The sequence below is a fragment of the Emys orbicularis genome, chromosome 4 (assembly GCF_028017835.1).
Source record: "Emys orbicularis isolate rEmyOrb1 chromosome 4, rEmyOrb1.hap1, whole genome shotgun sequence".
NCBI lineage: Eukaryota > Metazoa > Chordata > Testudines > Emydidae > Emys > Emys orbicularis.
The window spans coordinates 114,071,922-114,096,480 of NC_088686.1; the positions used below are offsets into that span (position 1 = coordinate 114,071,922).

The 24,559-nt window shown below is 40.4% G+C and overlaps 1 protein-coding gene across 1 annotated transcript in view; it reads right to left on the minus strand.

Moving 5' to 3' along the window:
• Nucleotides 1–24,559, minus strand: part of MUC6 (mucin 6, oligomeric mucus/gel-forming) — a 72,229-nt gene that overhangs the window by 9,456 nt on the left and 38,214 nt on the right. Inside the window, exons 6-25 of the mRNA XM_065403346.1 lie at nt 23,640–23,749; nt 19,881–20,088; nt 17,020–17,142; nt 16,086–16,206; nt 14,314–14,452; nt 12,599–12,703; nt 11,668–11,737; nt 11,413–11,550; nt 10,207–10,368; nt 9,678–9,772; nt 8,797–8,929; nt 7,793–8,042; nt 7,134–7,186; nt 6,916–7,025; nt 5,718–5,869; nt 4,624–4,765; nt 3,773–3,883; nt 1,936–2,121; nt 926–1,165; nt 135–291 (exon numbers count right to left, since the gene is read on the minus strand). Coding sequence (XP_065259418.1) covers nt 135–291; nt 926–1,165; nt 1,936–2,121; nt 3,773–3,883; nt 4,624–4,765; nt 5,718–5,869; nt 6,916–7,025; nt 7,134–7,186; nt 7,793–8,042; nt 8,797–8,929; nt 9,678–9,772; nt 10,207–10,368; nt 11,413–11,550; nt 11,668–11,737; nt 12,599–12,703; nt 14,314–14,452; nt 16,086–16,206; nt 17,020–17,142; nt 19,881–20,088; nt 23,640–23,749 — 2,805 coding nt within the window. The remainder of the gene's footprint in view (nt 1–134; nt 292–925; nt 1,166–1,935; nt 2,122–3,772; nt 3,884–4,623; nt 4,766–5,717; nt 5,870–6,915; nt 7,026–7,133; nt 7,187–7,792; nt 8,043–8,796; nt 8,930–9,677; nt 9,773–10,206; nt 10,369–11,412; nt 11,551–11,667; nt 11,738–12,598; nt 12,704–14,313; nt 14,453–16,085; nt 16,207–17,019; nt 17,143–19,880; nt 20,089–23,639; nt 23,750–24,559) is intronic.

Sequence of the window (24,559 nt, forward strand, 5' to 3'; positions counted from 1 at the left end):
AATGTACCTTAATCCTGTAATAATAATATGTCCCTTAAGCCCCTTTATAATTGGGCAAAGCGTAAAATGAATTGAAAACAAAAGCTAGTAATAAAAATCACATGTCATTTTTTAAAGATGTTCAAGAAACTTACGACAGAACTCTGGGGCTCTCCAGTCAATGCAGACACCTACATCTAAGCATGCCTTGGCATACACTGCAATGGCATCACACATGCATTCACAGTCTCCTCCGGAGTCACACCCACAGGAGTCTCGGACACAAGCATCATAATAAGGCATGCGGTATACCTTTGATTGAGAGAGAAGGAATAAATTGGTTAACCAGGATTCTCTTGTACCTGTGCATTGATCAATAAAGTTTCTTTCCTGTTTCTAGCTGGGCTAAACTACAGATGTTAGCTCAGGGTAAAGGGAGAACATTCAGAACATAATCTGCTCTGCTAAGTGAGAGTATGAATTATTCCTCTAGTTGTTGTGTAGTAAAATAAGCACAGCAATAATACAATTCCAATTCAAACTGTAATCTTTAGTAAAAACTTAGGCACTGCAAAATATCAATAGAAAATTATGACATTTTGAAGGATATCTCTAGAGCCGTCTGTGTACTTAAACAGCTATATATAGTTTCCATGTGATTAGGCAGCAAAACACATCCGCTAAAATAGAGGCACCTAAATTCAGCAGTTTCATACCCTGCACGGACACACATGAACACTGTTCACATTTCTCACTTGAGTTCACTTTTTGAAGACATGTTACAAACAGGAGGTACAAAATATTAAAGTGAAGCAGGCGCAAGAATACATTTCATGCATGTGGCATTAATGCATCCTGGGGAGGAGGAAGGTACACACTGAAGTGTGAGGGGACCATCCTTTGGAAGACTGTAGACTATGTGTAAAGAAGCCAAAAACTTGCTTACCTTACTGTGACATGGAGCAAAGACCTGGCTGTTGATGATGGAACACTTCCTCTCTGCCCAAGCTTTACGATAAGGGTTCTTGCTACAGGGATCAACTACAAAGAACACATCCCCACACATAGGATTTTCCTTCCAAGAATTTACAAACTCCAGTTCATTTGCTGCCACGTATTTGCTTCGAGTTTCAAAGTCATCTCTCATGTTCCCGTTGTAATTCCCACACAAACCGCAGAGGTGATCCTACATGAAGAAATGAAAGCATTAATATCAAGTTGCCCCCTATTTACTAATTGCAACCAATGGTCTGAATCACACCTCTACCCCGATATAACGCTGTCCTCGGGAGCCAAAAAATCGTACCGCATTATAGGTGAAACCGCGTTATATTAAACTTGCTTTGATCCGTCGAAGCGCGCAGCCCCCCCCCCCCGAGTGCTGCTTTACCGCGTTATATCCGAATTAGTGTTATATCGGGGTCGCGTTATATCTTGGTAGAGGTGTATCTTTCTGTTTTCTGCACTACTTCCTGTTTCTGATCCGCGATTGCAATCTATAAATACCGTGCCACATACTGTTAGTTTTTTGTATGTACAGCCTTTCTTGTTAAATGAACAATGGAAGGAAATAGTGGAGTTCTTCCTGAATAGTGTTCACAAACAGAGATATAATCTGCACCTTTATGAGGTCAAAATAAATTCAAATGCCCTGTACAAATTTCCCTGCCCTTCTGGGGGATGAAAGGATGTGTTGTCATTTGGACAACACATGAGCTATCAGCTCAAAGATTCATGTTGTTGTGAAGTTGGGTAAGCAGCTAATAAGCAGCATCCAGTGAAGATCTCTGCTGCTCCAGGAGGGATGAGAGTTATGAGAGGCCTTCCTAGGAGACTTCTGCTGCTGTAGAAAGTTGTTACAATTGCCATCTCATGTACAGTTTGATTTGAATGTGGGGGTAAATGTATTTAATAAGAAAGTTAAGGAAAGTTTATTAGGAAGTTACTTTGAATTACCTGTGCTTCTCTGAAGATCTTGATGAAAATATTCATGTGCTTGTTCCAGATAAGAGTCATGTTGTATTTTCCTGGGATAATGATATCGAACATCAGGTGAAGGGCATTCTTTTTCACGTGGAATTGTGTCAGAGGATTGTCCCCATATACAATGTAGGTTTCCTCTGCCAGTATAAGTGTCATATTCTGAAAGCAAATTGGCCTGTAAGTTATAATATATCTCTCAGTATGTCCCTTTCTGTCTTTGTAACATTACCAGGAATCACTAAAGGGTGCTGCTACAGATTGTCATTTCTCTGTTTTTCTGAACGGATTGATTGTGGTTAGCTCTTGGAGAATTATTTATTGTCAGCTGAGTCACAGTCCTTAGATGATGAGCATCTCTGCCTGAGGTCTGGTCTACACTACGGACCTATATCAGTATAACCATGAGTGATGTAGTTGTACTGACCTAACCCCCCATGTAGACAGCGCTAAGTTAGTGAGAGAGCTTCTCCCCTAGACAGACCTACTGCCTGTCAGGGAGGTGGATTAACTACGCTGATGGGAGAACTCTCTCCTCGGTGTAGAGCATCTTCATTAAAGCACCACAGCAGCGCGGCTGCATTAGTGCAGCTGTGCCAATGCAGTGTTTTAAGGGTAGATGTGCCCAGAGTGTCTATTTCTCAACATCATTTCTGAGGTGTAGATGTAGCCTATGTTATGCTTCTGTAAGAAAGCAAAGCAGTGCATGATGCCAAAACATTATTCTCTTCTTCCATCTGCACCTATCCCATGCAAAGGTAAAACCTAGCCTGCCCCCAGCTGCCTGGATTTGTTCTATGAATATGCAAGTTTTGATGAACATGAAACAAACCCACCATGTTTCATGGTCAGTGTAGGGTGCAACAGCACTTTGTAATGGATTGTTTTGTTGTATATAACACTGCCATCACACTTATTTTATCTGTGTGCAGCAGGCTGAAGCACAGAGTTTTATTTCCATGATTTAAAATGAGTAGATGCAAAGTTACATAGAGAGATGGTAGCTAATATTGAGTTGATCAGTTTTGCCTTTCATGCACTCTTGTACTTTTACATCTTTCCTGAGAGCAGTGGTGCACAATAACAGTTACTTTTGAACCAATAATAGTGTTCCTCTGGAGCAAGTATTTAGGAGTTAAATGCAAAAGAAGCTACTAGCTTCTTCAGTAAAGCATTGGCATTTTGCCTTTGCTGTTGCTAATTAACCAAGTGGCAAGTGTGTACTGTATGTAGTGATAGTTCCCTGGTCAAAATCCCAACAGTCCTCATTTGGTTTGCTATTGAAGCATGACTCTGAGATAATCTGATATTGATGTACTTTTGGTTCCCTCAGGACTAAGAACCACAAACCTACAAGGGAGGATGGAAGTTCTTTGGTAACAGAGAAAATAAGAATAATCAATTTCTCTAGTTTATGTATGCACCAGCAGTGAGATAGTAGAGGAACTATAGGCAATTGGAGCCAAAGCCCACTAGCTGGATTACAGGGATTTTTTAGAATTCATATGCTGACCATGATGAGTCTTCCTTAATTTCACACAACTGCCTTCTTGGCTTCAGTCTGTGGCTCAGGCAACATGATTGATACTCTTCCGTTGCAGGATTCTCCAATGTGAGGGTAAAATCCAAGGCTTTACTCTCATGGCTTTTAAACAGACCACAACTTCGGGAAGTGAAAGACTGAGATAGGGATTTCAAACCCTACTCCACAGCTCTAGGTCACCAAGTAGACTGCCCTATAAGACTTGACTGTAGATTCCTACACTGATATGAGGTCCAACCCGGATGGATAACAGCAGCATGATGTTCTTACCCCAAGGTGGATATAGATGGACCTGGAGCAGGTGACTCCTGATTTCCCACAGATGACATTCTCAGTCACAATTTTAAAGGTGGAGTGAGAGCTGTTCATACCGCAACCATCCTAAAGGAGAGAAACAGAATTGCTTAACCATTTGAGAGTTCAAAGTAACAGGGTGAACAAGAAGATTCAATGTGCTGAACTATCACTTCAGGGAGTTTGCCTCTCAGCAAAACAGGCCAGCCTCACACACAATATCCCCATTCACTGTGTAGCATGCTATAATTCCATCTCTGACTAGCTTCAAATCCAGTTATCAAGGAAATCATTTCAGTGGAATTTGTATACTTGCATCCCTCAGCTTCTGGGGTATTCTATGGCTTGTGGCAGCTTGGGTATTTTACCCATCTCAGAAACCACATTTTTGCAGGGGGAAAGGAGGGAGTCAGTAGGGTACTGCACCCTTGCATGGTGTTACTCTTGGAAGTACCAATGACCAAACTGCTGATTTGGTTTTAAGAATTACATCTCTTCATTAGAAAACACTGTCTAGCTGGTGCAATATGCCTATGTGGGTAGATCATCCACAGGCACTCAAGTATGTTAGGAAATTTTCTTAGTGTCTTTTTGTGATTTCATATAAAATGTTGGGACTATGGTTGGTGTTGTTTTGTTTTTTTGTTTGGTGTGTGTGTGTGTGTGTGTGTGTATGTGTGTGTGTGTGTGTGTGTGTGTGTGTGTGTGTGTGTCAGGGGTTTTCAGATGAGGTCTTGAAATGAGCCCTAAATATGTCAGAGTTCATAAATCAAGCCATTTCTTGGCAATGAGTACATTGCCATAAGAAGCACTAGCACTGATGTTACCGTAGCTAGTATGTATTCGCAGTTGCCATCAAACACAAAGCGCTGTCCATCAAAAGTGGTGACATGTCCTTCTCCATAGAGGGTACATGTTGAGGAGCATTTAGATTTCTGAACACATTTCCATTTGCCTCTTGTACAGGTGCTAGTGGTGAGAAGAAAATTCTTGTTAGGAAGTTTTCAAGGGCATGCAGCTTTAACTCATCGCTACATACACACATTTCATATGTGCTGTATTAACTTCATTGACTTAGATTATATATGCAATGTGGTCAAATTATGATTAATATGGGAACTGTAACTTCAAATTTCCTGATTTTTGTGAAAATTAATGCATACTAAAGATGAAATTTTAAGTATATTTTTCCATTTAATTTACTTTAAAAAAGAGAAAACATGAGGCATTACAGGTTACATTGCCTTGAGTAAACAGCTCTTCTTGTCACTAAAGCAGATTTTGCTGTCCCTTTGGTTATTTTAATGAGAAGATGTGGACAGGGGTGCTGGAACAATTTTTATAGTGGGGGTGCTGAGAGCCATTGAACCAAACTGTAAACCCTGTATATAATGGAAACCACTTCAAGTCAGGGGGTGCTGCCGCACCTCCCTGCACCCCTAGTCCATCACCTATGGGTGTGGAACTGGAAATGATAGCAACTGCTGATTGAGAATGTAGCTAGAAAAGATGGAAGTAATATCGATGGGTCAGTTGATCTATCTAGAGAAAGGGAGGAGGATTGTGCTTGCACTTTCAATTGTGGTGGAATTGATATACTTTTCTAGTATGGCTTATAGTTTGAGGGCGCTATTGGATCCCACACTGCTTCTGGATGTGCAGATAGCATCAATTGTCATTATAGCCTTATCCTTTTTGTGGCTGACCAGGAGACCACGACCTTTCCTCTTAGATATAGACATTGTCACAGTTATCCGTGGTTTTATCACTTTCACGCTTTATCATTATGGCAGAATTTGTTTAGCTCCGACCCTCAACTGCTACCTATTCTTCTTCTCCTTGCAGCCATACTGTTGCACTGTATGCTTGTACAGTCTAGACAAATAAATAACTAGCAAAGAGAAAACTTGTAGATTCTTACCAGGTTTTGCATTCAGTGTGGATTTCTTCCCCTTTTTTATAAGAGATGCCACCATATTCACAGGGACACTCATCAGGTGGTACACACATTCCATCTAGATTCTCATATAGCCCATCAGTGCAGACACAGCCTGATTCACACCTAGTGGGTACCTAGGAAAGATCAGGAAATTGCAACATCAGTCATAAAAAATGATGCATGAAGGAAAGGAATGTAAAGAGAATGGATTGAAACATTTTGTTTTTATTGACCTGTAGCCTCTCTTCAGTTTTGTTTTGTGTTATTTATTTGGTGCCAAGAGCCAGCCTATGCTATTACTTAAATCACTTTTACTTGTGCAAGTTAATGCCCTATTATACAAGTTTTACTGCAGTTGTAAAATATAACTAGTGTCTGAGGCAATAAGCTTTCTGGGGACTCCTTGAAAAAAGTTGTATTTCATGGGTACCAGCTGCTCAGACAATTGAAGTATAATGTATGTTTCTTTCCAGCCCAGAAGTCTGTTACATTATAATTCTGCTAATTGCTGTTTCTTTATTTAATAAGAAACCTTTATTACATTATGAAATATATATATTGTTAGGTATATATACGATATATACTGTGATTTGTAACTCTTTTCCTGTAATCAGTCAACATTTGGTGCACTTGAAATTAAAAAAAAAAAGATCTATTTCTTGATATATCATGTTTTATTGTTTGGCATGGAAATCTACAGGGCAGTTTATTAAGTAAGTATTGCAATTTTCATGAAGATTCACTGTCTCACTATTATTTATTGATCGTTCTTATATTGCCTCCATTACAGTGATATCAGAATACCTACCTGAAACGTATTTATTCTCACAACACTTCTGTGACTTAGGCAGGTACTATTGTCCCATTTTACAGATGAGGAACTGAGAGATTAAGGGCCAGATTTTTTAAGGTATTTAGGTGCCTTGTGTGATTTTTTTTTTAAAAACTAGTTGATTTTAATGGGTGTTAGGCTCCTAGATGCTTTTGAAAATTCCACTAGGCATCTAAATATCTTTAAAAATCTGGCACTAGGAGACTTGCCCAAGGCTGCATAGGAAGTCTCTGACTGAGCAAGGAATTGAATGTGGGTCTTCCCAAGCCCCAGGCAACCACTGCTCCATCCTTCCTTTCACAGTGTGTTTCCATCACCGAGATGTGATCATAAAGATGTGGAACTCACACATTCAATTCCAGTGGCCAGCATCTGACAGGTAGGGGAACAGGAGGCTCCATATTTGTTCTCTGAGTTCTGTGAACATGACACATATTTTTTGGGAGGCTTGCAGTTTTCTAGCAAAAAAAAAAAAAAGAGAAACAGAAAGTTATGAAGGGATAATTCCGTTACATGGGGAAAATAATGCTTTTGAAGGCAAAGGTAAACTGTAGCCAAATGCATACCTGCAGGGTCTTGAGGTTTACCAGTGCAACTCATCTTTCCATTAACACAATAGCTAGAAAAGAAAAGAGTATTTCAGTGTACATCCCTTACTAAATGGGACAATTAAAGCTCAAGTTGTTTTATGGTTTTAATTTTTCCTCTTTGAATGTGATACCCTCCTAAGAAAACAATGTTCAGGCTTTTTGTCAAATGACTTCATCCTTTTCCAAGAAACAAACATTCCAGCTATGCCTCTTGAGCCTCCCAGTTCCTTCAAAATGGAATACAAGCCAACATGCCTCTGCTTACTCTTTGGAGTCTTTGGACTGCAACAATATAACCAGCAATGTCAGTAGTGTGTGCAATGTGAGGCAGGGATCCTGTTTATGTGTTGGCACAGCACCTGGCAGCATAATTCTTATGTTTCCTAGTGCTTCTCCAACATTTTCAGGGAAGACTAGATTTTATGTGCCTAATATTTCCAAGGTAAAAGAGAACCAAATTAAAAAAAACAAAACTTTTGGACCCACCTTTCTTTTAGAAAGAAGCAAAACAAAAAAAAGGGGGAGGCAACAGGCCTATTGTAAAAAAAAAAAAATCTCTGCAGTTTGACAAAATCAAACACATGAACAAGCCCTCCCTTTGCAGTATGTTCATTTCTTTTAACTCACAAACTTACCAGGTAATGCCACCAATTATAGTTGACTGGTCAGGCAGGATGAACCTCTTATCTTCCAGGTAGCAGGGACACATGGATTTACGCACACATTCACTTCTGTGGTTCAAGTAGGTACCTTTAGGACAGTTGCAGCCATCAATAGGGATGTCAGTAGGATAACATTCCAGGGTTTGGTCGGAAAGTGACAGGCACGTCCTATCACAGGCTTCAGTGTGGTAGCTGAATGTCTGATTGCCAGTACAGGAAATGGCTGTAAAATGAAGAAAAGAGTGTGAGTTACACTTCATTTCCCTGATCTCCCCTCAAAGGGGTGCTGGAGCCAGGGGAAGGTGCTGAATTATATAATGCCAACAGTTTCAGTGTTAACTGCTGTCTCTTGCTTTCCTCTCTCAGAGTGAGAGAGAGTCCCTCTCTCAATCAAAGCATGGCTCCTTAGTGAGCTTTGCTGTGAGGAGCAGGAGGGTCTCTGGGAGTAGAGTAGGTCCTGCAGGCCATCTTTGTAGAAACCTTAGGATCTGCAGGATTTCCCCTAGATGGAAAATCGACTGACCCTGTGGGTGATACCAAAGGATGATGACTATAGAGCTGTGTGTGCTGAAGCACTCATAGTTTCATGAGTAACTTTAGTCATCTTTGTGCTTCTTCCATGGGAGTTGGTGATAAAGCTCAGAGAACATCCTACTTTTTGGGGTATTTTGCATATACATTCCTTATGAAATCAAACCACTCCTAAAATGCAAATTCTGTAGAATTACCTACAACAGTGATTTTTTTTGTGCCTGAAACTACTCCATGATACTTAATGATATTTCAGCAGTTTAGAGAGAATTTTAGAAGTGGAACTGATCTTAGCCCAGGAGAGGACAGCACAGCCCAATTTTGTTCCATATCAAACACTGGAATTTTCCAAATGGAGGAATGTTTTTCTGAGTTTTCTAGGTAGCAGAGATGATATAGATATGCATCTGATTACAAACTTTTACGAGCTAGTTGGGGTCACTTACTGCAGTTGTCTACAGTGTCCCTCCAGTTTACAAGGATCAGCCCCATTGAAGCACACACTCTTGCATAAGATTCCAGAGCAGAACAAATATAAGGAAAGGTCTCCTCATAGTTACAGGCTTGGTAGATGCATCTCTGAAAACAAACACAGAGTATTCTGTTAGGTCAGATGTTTGGAAGTCATCAGCATGCTCAGAAATAAATAATGCATTTTATAGATTACACGGAACAATTGAAAATGAACATATCTGTCTGAGTGGCTGATGAAAGTAAAATATACTTAGCACCAGGGCCGGCTCCAGGCACCAGCCCAGCAAGCTGGTGATGGGGTGGCCAATGGAGAGGGGCGGCACGTCCGGCTCTTCAGCGGCAATTCGGCGGCGGGTCCCTCGGTTCCTCTCGGAGGGAAGGACCTGCCGCCGAATTGCCGCCGAAGACTGAAGCGGCGGTGGTAGAGCTGATCGCGATTGCGGCTTTTTTTTTTTTTTCTGCTTGGGGCGGCAAAAACCCTGGAGCCGGCTCTGCTTAGGACTTATACAGTGCTTTTCATCCTTAGATTTCAAAATGCTCCACAAAGCTGAGTGTAAGTATCATTATCTCTATTTTACAGATAGGAAAACTATGCTCAAAAAGGTTAAATACCCTTGATGATGTTCATTTGGGGAAGTTTCTTGGGAAATACTAAATCAATTAGCTGTGTGAGAAAAAAACCTATCCTCTCCTTCCTAGTGACTGGGGGATAGCAGTCTGTGATCATACCAGACCTCGCCTGGCTAGGAGAAAGGTGTTTTTGAATGATTCTTGGTCCTAAGCCCCTCTTGTGCTCCCACACCATGTAGTGCTTCTCACTGCCTCACCTCAAGACTTTAGCAGAAGCTCCTACCTTGTAAAAAGGAACAGGATTCACCACAGAATGGCATTTCTCAAACACTGTGCCCTTCTTAGTAAGAATGGAGCAATGGGTCTCTGCAGACATTTCTAAATGAGAGAAACAGTCATAGATGTTAAGCAATAGAGAGGTCAAGAATAAGAGATAAGGAGGTGGCTGTGTCTGTCTTATTTAATTCATTGAGAAGGTGATACTAGTTTTCAGTCACAGAATTGGAAAGCCAGAGACTAAGATCTCAAAGGACTTCAGGATATCAGTGGGAGTATCAAAAGGAACTCCTCCAACTTATCAAAGGTACTTCAAACCCACAGTCAGATCTTTAGAGAGAGATCTTGTCATAGATTGGCTTATACAAGTATATTCTAGAAATCTACATCTTCCTATAGATGAAGGAATCAGTGATGTACAGTCCTCTTCTTCTTATCTCTTAGACCCTCTGTTCCCTTGTGGATGAGCTTATGGTAATCATTCAGAAAGAGCAAGTCAATTGGGGTGATCTGATAGGTCAGGGCATTCGACTTACTGTTCAATTGACTCATAGAGCAAGGGTCTGTGTCCCTCTCTGCAGCAGGGTGGCAGTTCCCTGATCTCCAGGAGTCCACAAACAGGGATGCTGTTCCTTCAATAATATCCATGCTGGTCATGAAATCATCTGTAGTGTCTCCATTGTAATTGCCACACAACCCTGATGACATGGGGAACACAAGGGACGAATGAAAAACAAGGAACATTTATTCACTAATAATGATATGTCTTTGCTGTATAGTAATAATAAAATGTATCAGTAATTATAACTGGAGTGGTAATGACTACTATAGATTAAATGGGTTAAGCATTTCTGTTATAAAACTGTTTTTCAATTACTCATAACTTTGTCCGTTTCACTTAGTAAGTTAAAATTCACCAAGTCTGTTCACTTCCTTCAGGTGAATTTATATGGAAAGTTTTTTAGAGAAAAATAATTCAGTTCTTTTAAAAAATAAAAAGAAAGGGAGAAAATACTCTCCCAATTCCAACCGAAAAAAGTTATTGTGACTTTTTTTTTAATGGCTCTAACATCCAAACAATTAGGGATAGAAAGTTAGAATGTGGCATGGAATATAGCCCTCACTGAGCACTGGAATTGAGTGTTCCAGTAAAACTTGGTTTTGATTTGGCTGAGTTTTGAGAGCTTGAAGAAATTGCTCTTTCTGCACATGCAGTGATCTGGTGCTGCTTATAGCATTCTAAACAAAAAGTTGTGCAGAATATGTATTCTTGGCTAAATCCGCTGCACAGTAAATACGTGTATCCCCTAAGGTGCCCATTGATCAAGAGAGCCATTGGGTTCTTGAATAATCAATGTAATCTTCTAAGATGCACCATGAATTAGGTTGGGCTATATAGGTGCCCTGACTCATTTGATGTGTAGTAAAGTACATGTTGAACAATGCAGGGTTTCACAGGCACTCTTGCCTTTTACAAAGCACACCTTGTAGAAGATAGGTTGGGAAATCAACGTTATTACAAAAGAGTGTGGATATCACACCTAGTCTGTGCCGCTTCAAATTCTATCAATTGCTTTTGTTAAGGTTTCTGGAAAAAAGCTCTTATCAACACACAATAGCTTTCCATTGTAGCTTTTTAGAATCATAGGAAGAGTCTATCCATTATACAATGGCCATTAAAAGACACAATTTCACCGCCTCCCTCCTTCATAATGAAATGTGGAGGAGACTGGATTTCTTACCTAGGGTTCTGCCTTTGAAGAGAGGTCCAACTTTTATATAGACGTGAAACACTGGCCAAGTTTGAACTATTAGTTCCAGCCCAAAGGTGGTATACATTTGAATGTGGGTGGAGGACTGTCTGAAAATGGTGATGTCACCTAAAATAAATTAGATCATTTAAAATAATTACTTTGATTTATCTATTTATTTTAAAATCAGACGAATGAAATGTCTAATCCAGTCTGGCACATTCCGCGTTCTCCCCTGTTCTGTACCTGATCTAAAAGGCAGCCACCTGAGTTCATCATCGGTGATCAGTTCATTTTGAGAAATCACAATTTTGTCCTGTGAAGAAGAGGGCACAGAGTCATCGAATCATAGAAACGTAGGGATGGAAGGGCTCTTGAGAGGTCATTTAGTCCATCCCTTCACAGGGAGGTAGGATTAAATCTACTACACATCCCTGATGGGTTTTTGTCCAACCCATTCTTAAAAATCTCCAGTAACAGGGATTTCACAACCTCCCTTGGTAAACTATTCCAGTACTTAACTATTCTTGTAGTTAAAGTTTCTCTTAATATCTAACCTTAATCTCCTTTACTGCAGATTAAGATGATTACTACTTGTCCTACCCTCCGTGGACATGGAGAACAATAGATCAGAGTCCTCTTTGTAACAGCCCTTAACTTATTTTACAACTGTTATCAGGCTTCTTTTCTCAGTTAATCTTCATCATTAAAAAATGTCTCAATCTGGACATTAATTGAGTCATTACTGCATAGCTGGGCTGAAGGCCAAGTGCCTCTTACTTCCTGAGACCTGCAGGCAATCCAGTGTACCCACAGAGTGGGAGAGAGTTGGTATTTCTATTATCTTTATTTTAATCGACTATTACTGTCATCATGATATTTAGTGAGAAAAGACTCATTAATTCTTTCCCTAGCAGACATCCTGCCACCCTGTTCTGATTTTTCACTTTGTAAAACTGGTCTCTCTATGTTCAGCACCCCTAACTTGCTGAACTGATGTGACATTACACATCTCTCTGAAGTTATCTTTCCATTATGGAATACAGTGCCATTTGAAGCAACTATTTCCCCCCTTTCCCCAGATTTTCATATGACGACACCTGCAATGCCTCTGAACATTAACTTTGATAGACTGGCTACTGGAATGTTGCATAGGACTTGTGTAGTGCACTCTTACCTTTGTAGAAAGGTAAATTATAGCAGTTAATGATGTTTCAGAATGAGAGTAACCAGACTTATCATACACAGCCATCAGGGTTCCATTGTACGGAAGGCTGGGACTCTGAAGGAAAACAAAAAAACATGGTTATGTTGGGGAAAAAATAAACTATACCCCAAATCCATTTATCACCACAGAATCTTGTATTGTTCTTGCTGTTTTACCCTGAAATTGCACTTTTTGGTGGCGTTCGTATAAGATTCCTTGTAACCCTTCTCATTCTCACAAAATGTAAGTGAACTTGAAGCAATGGAGGAAGAAGGTATTCTGTGGTGCATTTCCAATACATCTTTAACATTTTATTTCTACAGAGTGACCCTTCTTGTATCACAGCACATTTCTCAAAGTAAACTAACACTGGGGACAGCCTGGTCTCTCCAACCTCTCTTAAAAAGAGAATATGGCGGTCTCAGTTTTCAAGTGTGGGTTCCTTTAATGCAGGATTTTGACGTGTTACTTAAATGCTAAAAAATTGACACTTAGGCATGAATATTTAAAATAGCTGCATTAAAAAGTCAACATTTTTCAACTGTTACTAGCCAGTGATATCTTAGATACTGCAATTTTATCCCATTCTATGTATAGGGAAATATTGTTGTGTCTCAGATACTAGGATTTCACTGTTAGCAAATGTTGACTTTTTAATGATGGCCGTAGTAATGTATGGGGTGAAATGCAAAAAATTGGGTTTCCTGTGTACCCGTTCACAGCCAATACCTTCTTATCAGCATTTGCATCAAGGAAACCTATTTTGGCGATCCTTGGATTTGGGGTTTTTTAACTTTGCAGTTTGTGCCCTTTATTCATTACTAAGAGAATTTACTGGTGATACAAATGCCAGAAACAACTTAAGCTGTTTGAATCCTTGGTGGCCAATTGCTGCTTAACTCTGCTCCTTTAACAAAAACAGTGCGGACCAACCAATCTCCCCTTCTCAGCAAGACTTCAACTAAACTATGAATAGTATTTTTTCCTCTAACAAGTGGCAGCCCTTTCTAGGGCAGATACTCAATGTCTGTTCCAGGGGAAATTTCATTTCAGGTTTCTGTTTGTTCCAAGGTGATGAATAAGCTGATGGCATCTTCTACCTGTAGGGCAGCCCTGTAAGTAAATACTTTTTACCTGTGGCAATTGCTGGTCAATCTTATGATGGATTCTGAATTACAAAGTTTCCATTTTGTAATTATGTTTACTTGCAAGTTGGAGCCATTGAGTATAAACTGTTGAGACGTTATCAAATAACTACAATAAAGATTTCATTTTACATCTATATAATCTTACCCTTTGGATCTGGAAGTGACGTTGGAAATAAATTTAACAAAGAACTTCTGTGTGATCTATCTGGGACAACTATTCCTGACAGCTTCAACCATCCTTATAATGATTATAGAGTGTTATAAAGTTAACGAATTATCCCAAAGCCAATTGTGCATAGTATCATTTCCTAATGCTAGGAGTTTTGGGGTTTCCTGACATTACATTATGCAACAATGCAAAACACTTGCCAGCTTTTTCAACACCAAATTGCTACTTGGCATCACGTATGATATGTGGGATAAATGGAGGTCATTGGAAGATTTTAGTTTATATGGGAGGGTGGGAATAAAGGTAGATTGTACGTATGACCCTTCCCGTCTGTTGATCTTGTGTAGTTTATGATCTCTGCAGCTTACCTTCATGAGGATGTACGTGCAGACTCCGTGGAACCTGTATGACCTGGAATCAAACGTGGTGACAAAGGAGCCTCCCTCCAGGGAACATCTTCCTGGGCAGGGTAGTTCATTGCAATTCCACTGGCCCATTGTACATTTACTGGGGAAAACAAGAATGTGCGTTAAATGACTATTACCAGTCTAGCAGGATTTGGTTCCACTATCTGGGGGGTTTGTTGTTTTTTGATTGCCTTACAAATCATACCTGTGATCATATCTCTGTGTAGCAATATTTTGAAGTTGACAGCCTCAGGCTCTTCCACTGTGGAAATCTGAAGATGACTAAATTGATCATCTTGGATAGTGGTTGATGTATGCCACAATGAGTAGCCAACATGATATAGTACCTTACATGTTCTAAACTTTCATTTCCCTTATCTCCTGAATTCTTTTTTTTTTTTTTTTGGCTCTAAATGTTCAATAACTTCTTAGTAAGGAAATATATATATTAATATGTATATATTTCTTTTCCTCTGTGAATTTTTTGTGTTTTGCATTATCATTTGCTAAATATATTAGTAGACACTATTTATCTCAATTTGTAGCTGATGAGACCCTTGTGTGATGGGGTGTCCACCTCACACAAGACTGGAAGGGGTTACGGTGGCCGAGTAGGCCAATTAGCTCCACAGGTTGAACCTAGAGGAGGAGCCAGGGAGCAGGTAGTTGAGTGAAAGGAACAGGCAGGGCCTATAAAGTCAGGTAATGGGCTACAGATAGGGCTGTTGGGAAAAGCGGTCAGCAGTCACTCCCTGGGAAGAGAGAGGAGGGTTGGTGGAGCTGGTATACCCAGGAAGAGGGGGAAACAGAGGGTAAGAAGAAGGCCAGGGAAGGAGCAGTGAGGCCAGAGGGAGGAAGCCGAGAACTGCTGGCTGAGGGTCCCTGGACTGGAACCCGAAGAAGAGAATGGGCCCGGGTTCCGCTACCAGCCACCAAGGGTGTGGCACAGAACTGGGCTGCCATAGGGGAAGACTGCCTAGGATTGCTGATGGACTGTTCCCCAGAAGGGGAGGACCTTATTGACCTAGCTAGAGTGCCAAGCCACGAAGAGGAAGCTGCAGTTCCTGAGGTTGAGAGTGGGGCTCCAGAGTGAGACAATGGGAGAAGATACCACCAGAGGGCAAGTGTGAGCTGGCAGAGCTAATCTCCAGTATGGCCAGCAGGATGCACCACTGTGGTCAGTGAACCCCGTGACACCTTGTATGGCTTGGGTCTCCATCAGCCATGTAAATCATAAATGAATCAATGATGAAAAGTGTTGCACTGGAGACCAAATTCCTTTCTTTATCCGCAGAATAGATGCAGCATGGAAAACAGTAGAGCAATATTTTCCACGTTGCAACACCAAATTATTAAAACACTAACCTTGGAGAACCATTTCTAGTGGTAAAAGGGGAGTTTAGTCCCCGCAGCCCATTCAGTGCTTTAAAGCCTCCTGCTCAGATTGCCAGCAAAGTTGACCATTAGTAATAACTTTGTTGATAGTTATTGCACATTTGCACAGAATAAGGCCACGTTTGTTTTTGTACACATAGATCAGAAAATTAGGCATACATTACTCTATCAGCAATTGCAGATGTAGGGTCCTGAGTGTTCAAAACAGATTTGTGTACAGATGATGTAAACACATTTGTGTCTGTTCTTTGAAAGTCTGGGCCACAATTATGTCAATTTTTCCAGCCACTTGGCCAGGATGCTTTCCACACTTTTCAAAGAAATCTGCCACCACTCACCAGCTCCTGCATGTTGCTTTCATGGTAACGCCAGGATCATATCTCTCCCCATTCAGTGTACATGGGCACTGGTCAATGGGAACACATGTTCGATTTTTTGAGATGTCATCAAGAACAGTACCTATGAAAAGAAGCAAATAAATTAGATAGATAGTCATTTTCAGACGCTTAGCTACCACTTAGCTCCTCAGCACTCAGAACGGTTATATTATGTGCCCAGGGTCTTGCAGAGGCAACATTTCAGAGAGTGGCATTTCAGCACAGCCTTTTGTGCAGACACAGAGGTGTTGTATATAGTGTGTTTTTCCATATCTGCTAAATATTAGCTCCCTTATTTAGAATAAGATTAAGTCTCTATAAAGAATAACAGATTTTGGCCACGTAATGGGAATGAATTAGCTTTACATTTTACTACTGAAATGTCAGGAAATGCCCAAGAATAATGGGAATAAACTGAATTTTTGTAGAACAGTTCAACCTGAAGTATGCCTTGGGCTTTTACAAACTCTGCATAACAAAGCACAATCTCTCTATTCACCAATGAAATGCAGCCACTTCTGGATGGCAACTGTCTAACAGCGCATGGCAACACCACATAAGAGATTAGCACAACAAGTTAATTATATCCAATCCAATTTAAACTATAGGGGGGAACTTTAAGTAGGCAGGGTATAATTATCCCATATTGGCCAGAATGGGGGTGTTACTTCTCTATTCTTGCAAAAAGTGTCAAGGGATCTTTAATGACCCCAAGGGGTCAGGACCTCAGTTTTATATCTCATCTGAGAAATGGCTCTTCCAGCAGCACAGCGTCCAATACCATGATGTGGTGTATTAATTAAATGGACAATTTTTGTCTGCTGGATATGTGCCAAAACTATTTGCATGAATGATTTATGATGAAATCAATACTAGTTTTACGGTAATACTTTACCTTCTGGGCAGAAGCAACCATATGTACAGTAACTGGAACAGCTGTACTCTGGGTTGGAACAGGTTTTAACACATGGAGAACCACACTCCTTGTAGATTTGGTCAGCTGAACATTTTCCTACAGCTGCAATACAACAACAATGAAAAGTCTTAAGGCATCTTTCTAAATATGAACAAAGGAAAACTTCTCACCTGCCCTAGAGACTGGAGATGAGGCTCTCCCCACCCTCCTGGTATCTGGCACTTCCTGTAGCACAAGAACCTTCACTCCCCATCCCCAGTCTATCACCTCACCATAGCCCAGACACCCACTCTATTCATTTTTCATTCTTTATCCCAGACGTACTGGAGACCACATATTCCAGACAAAGACTAGAGATCAGATCACCTTTTCTACATGCACCCTACACTTATAGGCGTCAGACCCCTGAAACCATGCACACTTCTGAAAAATGAGCCTGAGGTCCCTCTGTATCTGTGACCGGCTGGGAGAGTGAGAGCAGATTATATCAGTTACAATAAAAGCCATAGGTGTGGTTTTTAAAAGTGCCTATGTGACTTCAGGAACAATCTTATTGACTTTCAGTGGGATTTGTGCTCCTAAGTCACTTAGGTGCTTTTGAAAATCCTACCCTATAGCATTATTAATATACAGAACAGGGGACATGTAAGTTTTTCATGTGACAACTAGTAGGATTCTCCCATCAGGAAGGGAAAGATAAGTAGGAGAAGGGAGAGTTAAGATTAGCATTGGAATTTCAAGCACCAGATCCTCCACTGCCTTGCACCTTACGTAGTGATTTTTACTGCCAAAATCATTGCCAGGCTCATTAAGTAATATTTGGCACCCATTTTGCACAAGTATCAATGACTATGAATGGTGCAGAGCAGGGGATAATCAGACCCTTGATGTTTTCAGAGTTTCGGACACTTGTTTTTTGGAGTATAATATTTTTATTTCCTAACTTGCAAATATTTGTTTTTTAACCTTCACTCTGAATAGCCTCACTTTCGATTTTTTTTATAACTACAAGTTCTAGTAACTTTTTTTTTAAGTGAATGGCCTGCTTGCAACATTAATATTGTCGTAACAAAAGCTAGACTGGGGATATTATTTTTAGTATGATTAATGAGCATTATTATATAGTGTTGTAAACATGTACAGTGCCTTACAAATATTGATTGGGAAAGGCTTGCTGCCCTGAGGACTTTACAATCTAAAAGAGGCAAGACAAATCGAATGCTAAACAAAACTGGGACACCTATTTAGGGAAAGGAGATTGGGGGGAGAATATTGGAGGGATGAAGAAAAGAACAATTCCAGGAAGAAGTGGGATTTGGAGGAGTGGGAGTGGGAGGTGGCACTTGGCATGCAGGAAGCAGGAGATTTTCCCTGAGCACAGGGAGAAGCATGATGGAAGGCAGAAAGCCAAAAGTGTAACAAAGAGCTGGAGAGCAGTCATACATGAAGACTGGGAGGAGTACAGGGACTAAGCGAAGAGACGGATATGAGATCAGAGATGGAGGCAGGGCAAGAGGATACAAGGCCTTCAAGGTGAGAATAAGGAACGTGTGATAAAACATCAGAAGTCAATTATTGGATTCAGGAATATAATCCTGTCTGGATTATATTCATCTCCCTTCTCATGCTAAACTCCAAATAAATAGTAGCAGATGTTGAAGTCACATGTAACAGAATAAGGAGGAAGGAGAAGGATGTTCCTGTTAAAGCAATTTATTTTTAAAAATAAGTTATGTTTGGGTACTGAACACCAGTTATAGAGTGTGAGGCAGCTCAACTTTCCCATTAACTAGGTGCTTGGAGTTTCAGAGGGATATGCTTCACTGCCTTAGACTCTGAATGTCACTGAGTGTCATTTGGCATCTTGATCTCTTCCCAAAATTCTGCCTAGAATTCTGTCTTCTGTCTTATCCATTAAGCTTTCAACTGGGCTGCATTGTGTTGTAATTAAAATTAATGAATATGCTTTTTGAGAGTCCTTTGCCAAAGGTTTGCTTTGTTAAACTTCAAAACAGGCATGATGAAATCAAACAATTTTGATCCATAAAGGGTTGTGCTTTCAGTCTCTTGAGCTCCATTTAAAGTTACAAGGAAATATACACATCAAAACAAAATTCACTTGATGCTGCCTAGCTTCACCTGATTTCACTTCATAACTAGTCATTTCATATGATTTCAATGCAAACTAAAATATAATGCAAACATAAACTAGCCATTTGTGACTTTTGCTGAGCCTGATTTGTGTTTGTAATGAAACCTCTAACCTGGAGAATTGAATTGTTTTGAGTTTAAACGCAAACAATTAGCACAGGTGTAGCTGAAAGTAGCATAGCACCTTTGCTAAGATGACCAATAATTTAAAACAATAGGACAAGCACTGAAATTAATTTGAATGGTTAGTTCCTGCATATTTCTTAATAGATGAAATATTACTTTGCCTGTAATGGCTTGTCAACACTGCAGTTTAGCTGACAGAAGAATCAAAAGCAAGCATTTCAGAATATGGTTTGTTTCTTTAAAAGAAATATTATTTTAAGGTGTTTGATAAAGAAACAGCTTTAGGAATGTGTGACCTGGTCAGCTGACTTAGCTGTTGAGCTACAGGGACACAATTTAAGTTATAAATTCATCTTTTTTTTTTTTTGCGGGATACCAAACTCTGACTCTTGTAGGTTACCATTTGCTCAAAGATCATCCCAGGGTCTATAACCCAACCCAAGCCAAGCCCTCCTTGATTTATATGGGTGGAAGCTTTCCTAGAGGCTTTTAAAAATTTCATTAATCATTCTTTATCTATATGACATATAAGTAAAGTTGTGGAGTAAAACATGATAACTTACAGCAGAAGTCTGCACTCCTCCAATCAGACACTGCTTGATTGGACATGGTACATTGCCTAGAGTACTCTGACAGTGTAGCACAAGTACAGTTTCTTTGCCCTGGATCACTACAGTCCTGCATATCAAGCTGACAACGGATGACAAACGCTTTCTTGGACACGTTGCAAGCCGGAGACACAAGGTTGAGTAACTGGGAGCAGATCCTGGCCTAAATAAATAATAAAAAATAATTGGAAAGTGGATGCTAGTCATGTCCTTGCTATGTTCAAATGTCAATGAAACAAGCAGAACTTGATCATTAAATTACTAGAGGAATTGTTTGCAGCTCTCAGTTATACTATTGTATTTATTTGGATCAAAGTGCATAGGAAATTCTGGAAATGGAAGAGAATACAAATGATACATTTTAAAGGGGAAAGATTTCAGAGTAGCATCCGTGTTAGTCTGTATCCGCAAAAAGAACAGGAGTACTTGTGGCACCTTAGAGACTAACAAATTTATTAGAGCATAAGCTTTCGTGGGCTACAACCCACTTCTTCGGATGCATATAGAGTGAAACATATATTGAGGAGATATATATACACACATACAGAGAGCATGAACAGAGAGCCAGACGAGTACCCAGAAGTCACCTCCTACAAGACAGGGCCAACAAAGAAAATAACAGAACACCACTAGCTGTCACCTTCAGCCCCCAACTAAAACCTCTCCAGCGCATCATCAGAGATCTACAACCTATCCTGAAAGATGATCCTTTACTCTCACAGATCTTGGGAGACAGACCTGTCCTCGCTTACAGACAACCCCCCAACCTAAAGCAAATACTCACCAGCAACCACACATCACTGAACAAAAACACTGACCCAGGAACCTATCCTTGTAACAAAGCCCGATGCCAACTCTGTCCACATATCTATTCAAGTGACATCATCATAGGGCCTAATCACATCAGCCATACCATCAGGGGCTCGTTCACCTGCACATCTACCAATGTGATATATGCCATCATGTGCCAGCAATGCCCCTCTGCCATGTACATTGGCCAAACCGGACAGTCTCTACGCAAAAGAATTAATGGACACAAATCTGACATCAGGAATCATAATACTCAAAAACCAGTGGGAGAACACTTTAACCTGTCTGGCCATTCTATGACAGACCTGCGGGTGGCTATCTTAAAACAGAAAAACTTCAAAAACAGACTCCAAGGAGAGACTGCTGAGCTGGAATTGATATGCAAACTAGACACAATCAACTCAGGATTAAATAAAGACTGGGAATGGCTGAGCCATTACAAACATTGAATCTATCTCCCCTTGTAAGTATTTTCACACTTGCTTCTTATCAAACTGTCTGTACTGAGCTATCTTGATTATCACTTCAAAAGTTTTTTTTCTCTTACTTAATTGGCCTCTCAGAGTTGGTAAGACAACTCCCACCTGTTCATGCTCTCTGTATGTGTGTATATATATCTCCTCAATATATGTTTCACTCTATATGCATCCGAAGAAGTGGGTTGTAGCCCACGAAAGCTTATGCTCTAATAAATTTGTTAGTCTCTAAGGTGCCACAAGTACTCCTGTTCTTTTTAAAGGGGAAAGGCTCTGTAAATATTTAATCTATTTTCCCTCTCATCATACTAAAAGCTAATCATTCTTTTACTGTCATCACACTTCCATGACCATGGATTACAGCGTTACATGCAGGGATTATGTTCTCTCATGAAGAATTAGCGAAAGGAAGAATGTATTTTGGAACAGCAATGCTATGGACACCTAAAAAACCCTCTAAGTGCAGATGTACCTGGCAGCCCAAGAGCACATTGGACATTTAGTGAACCTATGCCTGATTACAAGAGGTAACACAATGTTTTCTATAGTGTGTCTGGGTGGCATAACTCCTTATTGTACAGACAATGATGCTTTTAGGAATGTAGTCATAGCTGGCAATGTTGAATTTTTAAAAAATATTGTTTTTATTTTGCTGGTATTGCACATAATGTTATCTGCTGAAGTACAACATCTCAAAGGAAAACAATGTTAAAGTAGCAGACCCATGACTGAGCCAAAAGAAGTACTCCAGCAGTTCAAAGCAAGATTCTTTTAACAAGCTGGGCTAGAACCCTGCACCACTGTAGCTCCTTACATCCAGATGATTATTTTCCACTTAAAGATATACAGTGGCTCTTGTTCAAACCAATAGTCAGTTCCCTTCCTTATATCCTGCCATTTGTTGCCTCCCCCTAGAATGGTATTCTAATTGCCTGCTTGTTCTATGGAGCACTAGAACTAGCCGTTCCAGGAGAAGGGCTGTTTTTTATAGGCAAATCTAATGGAATTCTTGGATTGTCAAATGAATGGTAGAAAAATATCCTTAAAATAGTAGGGATGGGGGGAAAGTGTAATGCTGCCCATTTCAAGAGAAAAATCGCTGTCCTTTCAGCACACTCTATTTACATAGTGTCTACATACAGTAAAAAAATAACCACTTTATAACAGCTGCAATATAAATGCATATTCTGACACACAGTTACAATTAGTCCAAAATGAACAAGCATATCTGTAATCTGCACCACCATTTCAAAGATAAAAATAAGTATTTGCTTTTTAGGTACGTGGTATTAACTAGACTCCAGAAAATCTTCTAGATAGGAAAATCTGTGATGCAATGAGATAGCGGAAACTCCATTAGTGAGAAGAATGGGTTTATTCCACATGAAACTGCTGTGGGTTCTGCAGATCGCTTGACATCCATGCTGGTCTTATACCTCTCAACTGTCTCCTGCCTCCCCCACCTCCGCCCCCATCATCCACAGTACAATGGATTCTGTGCTTCCATGGTTACAAGTGCCCATCACCCCTCTAGTGTAATTTCACTTGATGGTGACAGACACCATGTGAGATGCTGCTGCCTGGTAAAATGATCATTGCACACTGAATGTCTTTGAGTTTACACAGTACTTAGTGGGGAGTCATACTGGCCTAATACAAAGATCAGTGAAACCACACTGACCTCAGCGGGATTTGTATAAGGACCTGTAGGCTGAGAAAGCTGGATGCTAAGCTTTTGTGTTTCCATTTGTGAGCTGTATAAATCCATACCTGGTTGTATTTCTGGACTGTTTAAAACATATGTAACGCTGACAGACCCCAGTTTTCAGTGGGCAGGATTGAACCTGGGACCTGTGGAGCTAAATGCATGAGCCTCAAGCCATATGGCCATTAGCTAAGGCAGTAGAGCAAACTCTCTAAGTGGTCTCAGTGCCACTAGAGGGGACAGAACACCACACCCAGGAGATGTGTGGGTTACATACTTCTCCTCACTGAGGAAGCACATCCCGTGCTTCAGAGACTTCCCAGTTGAAATCCCGGACAAGCCCCCACTTGTAACACTGACAGGCTCCGGTCATCGGCGGGCAGAATCGAACCAGGGACCTTTGGAGCTTAGTGCATGAGCCTCTACCACATGAGCTAAAAGCCAACTGGCCATTAGTTAAGGCTGTAGAGCAAACTCCATTAATCTCTCTCTCTAAGTGGTCTCGGTTCCACTAGATGGGACAGAACACCACACCCATGAGGTGGGTGGGTCACACATGCATTCTGGTGCAAAGAGCCTCTTTTCTTCATCTCCATACACTGAATCTGTTGGTGATGTTAACCACTATCCTATCAACTACCATCTCTGAGTTCACGATTCCCAATTCATCTACTTCTCTGTTCAAGTTTATGCTGTAGGCAAGGCCAGAAAAGTGATACTTACATATTTTTTGCGAGGAATATTGGGAATTGCCATCTCCTCAGATGGGCAGATCTCTGATGGGTCATCCATTTTTTGTAAAGTGGCAAATTGGTATGCATCCAGCAATCTACCTGCAAGTTGAGGTACAGAGTAGAAAAAAGGTCTATCTAGACTAGTTTGATGAGCTGATGGTAGTGACCTGCACTGCCATGCAGAACATGTTCAATTCTCTCACCCTACAATGTGTCAGTGAGCAACTGTGTAGTTAAATATGTTGCTAAAAATAATGGAACATAATTTATAATAAGACCATACCAGCAGATCTACATTGAAAGGAAGTGTGTGGGCACTTAATGGAAGACATGATTGCTGGTATGTACTGGGTTTGGGGAAAAATTCGATTTCCACGTTTAGTTGTGTTTGAGGCTGTTGCTTGCACTCCCTAAAAGCAGATATCAGCCTGGAGCATCCAGATGAGAATAGCAATGTATGTGCCAGCTCCTGCACTTATGCTGCCTGAAAGGCGTTGGATGATATAAACTGTCACTTATCAAATGGCTTTAGTAAAGTTCCTATGTTACCTGCTAATAAGTAGCTATATGACTCACAAATCTACTTCTCTACCTGTCTTCCTCTGTTCAAATCCAAATCTCAGTGTATCTTTTGGATGACTCCTTATGGATGTCCAGCTATCAAGTTTAAATTCAACCCAAAACTGAACATTCAATGTCCCTCTAAGTGCTCCTCTCTCCTCCCTTTCTCTGTCAACGTGGACAATAACACCATTCTCCCATCACTCCTGTCTGAAATCTGGGTATCATCTTTGACTCAGTCCACTCTCTAGACCCAAGATGTGCCTAAATCTTGAAGATTCTTCCTACCTTATATATCTAAGATCTGGCCTTTCCTCTCTTTCTCCACATCACCAAAACTCTCATCTT